Source organism: Perissodus microlepis, unplaced genomic scaffold, assembly GCF_051167445.1.
Source record: "Perissodus microlepis isolate ML-2025 ecotype Zambia unplaced genomic scaffold, ASM5116744v1 scaffold_30, whole genome shotgun sequence".
In the NCBI taxonomy this organism is placed as follows: domain Eukaryota; kingdom Metazoa; phylum Chordata; class Actinopteri; order Cichliformes; family Cichlidae; genus Perissodus; species Perissodus microlepis.
In genome coordinates, this window is record NW_028182052.1 from 223,512 (window position 1) to 230,459 (window position 6,948).

General features: G+C 35.2%; 1 protein-coding gene across 1 annotated transcript; it reads right to left on the reverse strand.

The window, feature by feature from the left end:
• Nucleotides 1-3,072: 3,072 nt before the first annotated feature.
• Nucleotides 3,073-5,464, reverse strand: LOC146360542 (uncharacterized). The gene is made up of 7 exons (XM_084922763.1): nt 5,410-5,464; nt 4,342-4,677; nt 3,948-4,214; nt 3,681-3,791; nt 3,453-3,542; nt 3,352-3,380; nt 3,073-3,141 (listed from the first exon to the last, which is right to left on the reverse strand). The coding sequence occupies exons 1-7, from the start codon at nt 5,462-5,464 to the stop codon at nt 3,073-3,075; spliced, it is 957 nt and encodes a 318-aa protein (XP_084778889.1).
• Nucleotides 5,465-6,948: the final 1,484 nt, after the last annotated feature.

Genomic DNA, 6,948 nt, shown 5'->3' on the forward strand with positions numbered 1-6,948 from the left:
ACCATACCTATTATCATAAAAACCCAAGGACAAAGGATTCCCCACACTCCCTTAACCCATGGCCTCTCCCAGAACCTTTAAATGGTGTCTGGACCCCTGGGGGAAACATTTGCCTAAACACCCTAATATAAATAGTAGTAAGGGAGTCCTCTTCTTTACAGGCATAAATCTTCCCTTTGGTAATTGATCAGTAAATCTCACTGCATATAAATTCAGCTTACTGTTATAATTTCATGAGTAAAGCTGCTCAGGTGATTTAATTGCGTAAATGAAGTAAATGTTGAACTTTGTTGCAATTTCTGTTTTTAGAATCAATAGTCCATGTTTTGATTTAGTTTTGCAAGTTGCTGATTCAACACAGACCCTCTGCTATGGGTGAAACCTGCCTCTGAGTTTTTCATCACTTAACCAGAACAGTGTCAGGCAATCATTGAGAAACTGGGCTTAGCGTATGTGACGGTACAGAAATGCAAGCGCCAGGCACAGAATGAATAAGAGGCTTTTATGTATCTAAATCCAGATTTTATTCTGAATTTTTGCTAACTATAATCAAAATATCTACTCTCTTATTAACCACTGGATGTAAAATAATATATACAAAAGAAAAAATTCTGAATCACATTTAGTGATTTGATTACCACAATGAGAGATCCACAATTTAGGATTCAGGCATTTGTTTTAGTTCGATATCGCAATCATTCTATGATTAGTTTACAGAACCAGCAGTTAGCAGCAATAACTTCAGCTGCTTAAATTAATTGACATTTGCAAGCATTCCTTTAAACACAGCATTTCAGTCAGGTTGAGGACTGGACTACCATGCTATAGATTTGCTGTGGTGCTTGGGGTCATTATCGTGTTGCATGGTGTAATTTAGGAGAAGCTTTAGCTGTCAGAAAGACAGCCTCACTTTGGACTCTAGAAAACTTTGGCATACAGAGGAGTTCATCGACTGCAAGATGCCCATCTCTTGTGGCTGCAGGACGAGCTCACATCACCATCCTTGAACCAGCATGCTTGACAGTTGGTTTGAGGTGTTTGTCCTGTGTTTGGGTCCTCTTGGGGGAGCTCCTTACACTCCATCTTATGTCATGCAGAGACACATCTTCTATAATTATAACTGAGAAGATGGAAGACAATGTCATTAACTAAGAATTGATTTCTAAAATGTCATCAACTAGCTTGCTGACTGTTGCATAAGTAGCAAATAATCCTGCTCATCTTTATTACTATTAGTGCTATGAGTCGGTTTTCTTAAAAGCTTAGTTTTCTTTCACATATCATGTGAAACCAATTTCTTGCCATTTTATGCAGGTAAACTGCACGTTACAGGTTAAAGTTGCATGATGAGGAGTTTGGTGTCACTGCAACATCGCCCCTATTTAACACATTTTATTGGGTGTGAGAGATTATAAACAGGTGGAGTAACACCTGAATCACTTTTGGTGTCAATGGACCACAGCTTATTTTAAGTTTCGACCACAGTACGGTACGGTGCCTTCTTGCTCACATTAGTTCCTTGATTCTGATGCTTTTCCACAGAGTCACAATACGTACTTTCAAATAATATAGGATCTCGAAAACATTTTTACATTATCAGAGCTGTCCAAAACAAAATATGTTGTGTTTTATAGAAACAATATTTATGTGCAACGTACTGTGGTATGTTGTATAATTTATGTACACCTTCTCCATCCCATTTCATCTGTTTTTTTCTGTTTAAATGGAAACACAAAGACGTACTTTTGTTTATATTTAGTGTATAAAGTGTATATCTATTTTCTTACTGTTCTTATATCTGTTTGGTTTTTTGCACTGATGTAATTGGAGCCTCGTAGTCTCGTCTCTCTATATACTATACTGTATATAGCTGAAATGACAGATGTTTACTTTGACTTTTTAAACTTTTGTACAGAGCAGAATCCCTTTTGTCACAGATATGCTTATTAAAATACATTGGATGTACCTGGGCACACAAATTAGGCTTAACTAGGAAAACAGCAGCTTAAAAAGGATTTTTGACTGAGGATAATGGTGTCAGACTTTCCCATTTTAATGCAGACATTTAAAGCTATTGCAAAGCTTGTTGACTTTGGGAATGATGCTGTTCAGCGGTGGCTGCAGTTCCCTGGGAGAGAGCCCGGGGGCTCTGTTCCTGATGGAAGAGATGAAGGAACAACCTGTTAGTCCATCAAATGTGTGTAGTAGCACTGAGACAGAGACAAGAGTCTCAGTCTGCAGCTGTGACTTAAGGCATAATACCTGTCCGGGTTGCATGTGTAAACTTTGTGAGAAAGCCATCGCTCAGGGAAATGTGTAAAAGCTGGTGAGCCTTTAGAACAAGTGAAGCTATTGTGTGGCAATCAAAACAAAATGTGAATATTAAATCAAAATGCCTGACTTTCATAAAAATGCGTTTCTCTCAAGTCTCTTTTTTTCTAATGAAAATGAGCTACATTCAAGTCAAAATTCTTACAAAATAAATGAATAAAAAGTTGTATTTTTTGTTAGTTTTTGTGTGTTTGAAGTCTCCTCTTTGATGTGTTGACTACGCGTGTACACTAGAAGGAAAGCCTTTCTAAAAGGGGTCGAACAGCAGGGGGCAATTACGGAAGCAGAAAGATGTTTAGTTCTGATTAAATCAGCTCTTCCTCACACAGAGTGATAAAACTAAGCTCTAGCCTCTGCTGCTACAACAGAAAGGTAGAGGGAAAATGGCTGGTAAATTTTTGAATCGGGGAGAAATCTTTATCCTAGTTTATCAACAAAATTTCCAGGCTGTCCTCAAGGATTCTGAGACAAAGCACATAAATGTTGAAAAACCATTAAAAATACTGGTCACTTCAAAAAACAAAACAAGAAGCTTTTTACAGCTGATGCAGGAAGTTATTTTTATAAAAGTCACTTTGGTTTTCAAAGTAGGAGAGTATCACAGTTTCAGTATCGTTATCCAAACTGTGACTGAAGCAAGAGCACGAGTTTCTGTTTAAAAGGTTGAGTATGAAGGTAAAAAGAAATATACAGCACGTTGATGTGCTGATATGTGAGATCTGCCAGAAGCAGGAGGGTCGGTCAAACTTCATCAGAAGATTGGACATTTTCATAGTTCACTGCTCCATCATCAACCTCATCTTTGCAGATCTGTAAAATACAGAATAATGAACGTCATTAAAACTGTAACTGCGTTTTGCATTTAGCACAATCAGACTAATAAGCCGACAAAGTAAAGATTTTCTTTTATCCTGATGGGTTCTATTTGTTCATGAGCCAGAAAATACAGTTTTATCCAAAATTCAGTGTGATCGCCTATTTATTGTGTATACTTTGTCCGAAAAAAGTTAACAAACTCACCGTGTTTTCCTCCATCTGTGCTTTTTTCCCTAAAAGGACCAAGTAAGGAGTCAACTTTAGCTTCCACAAACAAAATCTTGTTCATATATGGTTATTCTCACCAACTCTTATCCAGATGTTGACGATCACAACAGCAGCATTAAGTGCTGCTAAACCCAGAGCCACAATGATGAGCCTGTACAAGGACCAGCCTGGGAAGATAAAGAAAACACGAAAAGCATATTTTAAATGTATTTTTCTTTGCAAAACACACAACACAAACCTCAAACTTTTCATTCTGAAATTCAGAAAGCGGAGGAAAAATGATACAGAGGACAAGTTGGCATTACTTTGTAATTTTCTTGAACCTTCCATGCTTTCCAACTCTTTTGTCCCCAGACCTGCTCTTATTGTATTTCCAATTGTGATTTCCAATTTAACTGTTGTAATTGTTTCTTCACCTAAATGAAAAAAGAAGATTCAGTGGACCTTTCACTAATAAATTGTCTGTATAAATTGTCTGTCAGTTAAAACTTTAAGTTGTTAAAATAAGCAAATAATGTGAAGTTGCTTTCAAAAGTTCATCATAATCATTAAAATCTCTCCTCCTTTCTTACCTGATGAATGAGGGCTGAAGGTAAAAAGCTGCTCTTTGTCATCTTCTGTTGTTACGTTACACTTACAGTCAGAGTTAGATATGTGACTGTATAAAGAATTTACAAAAGTCACAGTAGCAGAGCAGGACGACTGTAATGTTTTTATGTTTGAGTAATCTCTATTCAGACCTTCACTGTAATGGATCCACTTCACTTTGTGTTCACAATGTCCATGTACCTGCACAGAGCAGTTTAAAGTCACCTGATCCCTGCTCTTCTGTTCAGTCACTGGTGAAGATAAACGCAAGAAGAATTAAAAAGTATGAATACATTTCTTTTCACTAAATGTAATGTTTCATTATGTTGCTCTAACAACACAGTTTGAACTCCAACATATTGTGGTGTAAATACTCACTGATGACATCAGACAGATAAACCACAGCATCTGGACCTTGCTGTCTCCCTGGATTGCCTCTAAACTGTCTGCAGGTGTAACGACCAACATCCTCAGCTGTGACCTTCTTTATAACCACTGAACATTCTGCTGTAACACTCAGTCTGTCTGATTTGACTGTTTCTTTGATCTGTCCAAGATTAACCAGCTCTACTGCTGGTGTGCCTCTTGAATGAATGAAGAGCCAGGTGGTAGTGTCACAGCTGTGATGATTTTTGACCACGTTTTCACAAGGCAAAGTGACTTTATCTCCATCTCTGACAGTGAAGGAGAGTGAAAGATCTCCACTTAGATCTCCTGAGAATATAACAGAGAAAAAAAACAATACTTGTCTGAACGGAGACGATTTACATTCTTATTACAAAAGAACTAACAAAAAACTTGATTTGGGTTGTCAAACAAAAGCACAGCTCTCTTGGATTTCAAAATAAAGTAAAACTCAAAAGAAGAAAAAAAATCTCTTACATGTTACATGTATCCTTACCTTCAAACTGAAGCACAAATATAAAAAAACACAGACCTTGTAATACATCTAGATACACGGAGAGCTTCCTTTAATTAGTGAATCATGATGTCCTCATAAAGACTTTCAGCTTTCTCTTAACAACCAGTTCAAAACAACAAGTTCAGCTGATTTGCTCCACAAAGACTCCAAAGGAGGAATATAAAAATAAATGCAGAAAGCAAACAGAAAGTATCACAGCATAAAAGCTAAAGTAGGTAAAAGAAAATTGATGTAGAAATTACACCTATTAATTGAGACAAAACAAGAGTTTGGTGACTATTGTAACTGAACATACTTATCAATATCAGACGTCTATCATTAAGACAGTGAATTATTCAAAACTTCTTAATGCATCTGTTAATCTTAACAATAATCTAATCAGTAAGTTAGATGCTGATAAAGTGTTACAGTAGGAAGAGGTTTGCAAAGCTAATTAATTTTCATATCTGAAAATGTGTGTTTGAAATTTGTTGTTGATATTAAGTAAAAATTATGTTTTAGAGTATTTGTAAAGGTTTCCTTACCTGAATAAAGAAGCAACAAAAACAGAGAAATGTTGAAGAATTTGTGTTCAATCATCACGTTTTGTTCTGGTTTTCCTTCTCATTTTGTCACATCTATAACTGGCAAACTCTGTTGTACTTGTCAAAGACACATGCCTATCTAGTTTACTTCCTGTCTCCTCCTCATTCAGGCTGTGGTTATTTTCAATGTTATGGTTATTTCTTGTATTTATTTTTTAATGTAGATCATATGAATTCCCTCAGTTTTTCAAATGTGTAGACCCCTTCTCAACCAAACTGACACTGCAGTCTTCCTAATTTTGGTGGAGGTAAATAAGAGTAATTTTATAGGATATTAAATAATGTGTTGTAGAGTTTTATCTCCACTAAAGCCACAGCACACTTCCTGCCCACTGCCATATATCAAAGTATGTATTTGTACCAATTGTCTTGTGCAAACTCATATTGCTTGTTCAGTGTTTAACAGAATCCATGTTGGTGATGGTAAGCAAGACTTTGCTCTTTTTTTTTTTTTTTTTTGGTAATTTATTTCAACATGTGAACAATATACAAGTACATTTAGAAAAGAAAATAAGAGAGAAAAAAAATACTATACAAATTACATACAAAAAAACATACATGTTGAAAGGGAGTGGGAAGAATTATACACTTATTTAATCCCACCCCTTTGCCATAAATTATCAGATAATATTTAGTCAGCTTCCTTACTGATATAATTTGTAATAAAAATAGTGAACAGATTTCTGATATACTATTTACTGTAATATCACATCATGAGTTTTTTGTTTGTTTGTTCGTCTTTAAATAGAGACATTCACTTAATTTAAATATTTTCCTTTTCTTTATAGTTCGAGAAGATCATATTTTTATAACTCTTTTTGAACAGTTTTATGTTTGGACATTGCTTTAATTCCATATTCAGACTGTTCCATAGTTTCACTCCATGAACAGAAACACAAAAGCCTTTTCTTGTAGTACGTACCTTCATTGTTTTGAAGTTACAAAAACCCCTTAAATTATAACTTCCTTCTTTCAAAAAAAACATACTCTGAATATTACCTGGCAGTTCTTTATTTTTTGCTTTGAATAGAATTTGTGCTGTTTGGAATTTCACTATATCGTCAATTTCAGACTGCAAAAATAGTGAGTTTGTATGTTCCCTATAACCTGCATTGTGGATGATTCGAATTGCTTTTTTTTGAAGAGTAAAAAGTGAATGTAATGTGGTTTTATAGTTATTGCCCCAGACCTCTGCACAATAGCTTAAGTATGGTGAAACCAGTGAACAGTATAGAATATGAAGTGATGTTCTGTCAAATACCTGTTTTGCCTTGTTTAGTACTGCAATGCTTCGTGATACTTTGGAATGAATATATCTTACGTGAGCTCTCCAGTTAAGTTTTTCATCTATTATTACCCCCAGAAATTTATTTTCACTGACTCTTTCAATATCAACACCATTTATTTGAATCTTTGCATTTGTATTTAAACTACTATTTCCAAATAACATCAGTTTAGATTTATTCAAATTTAATGATA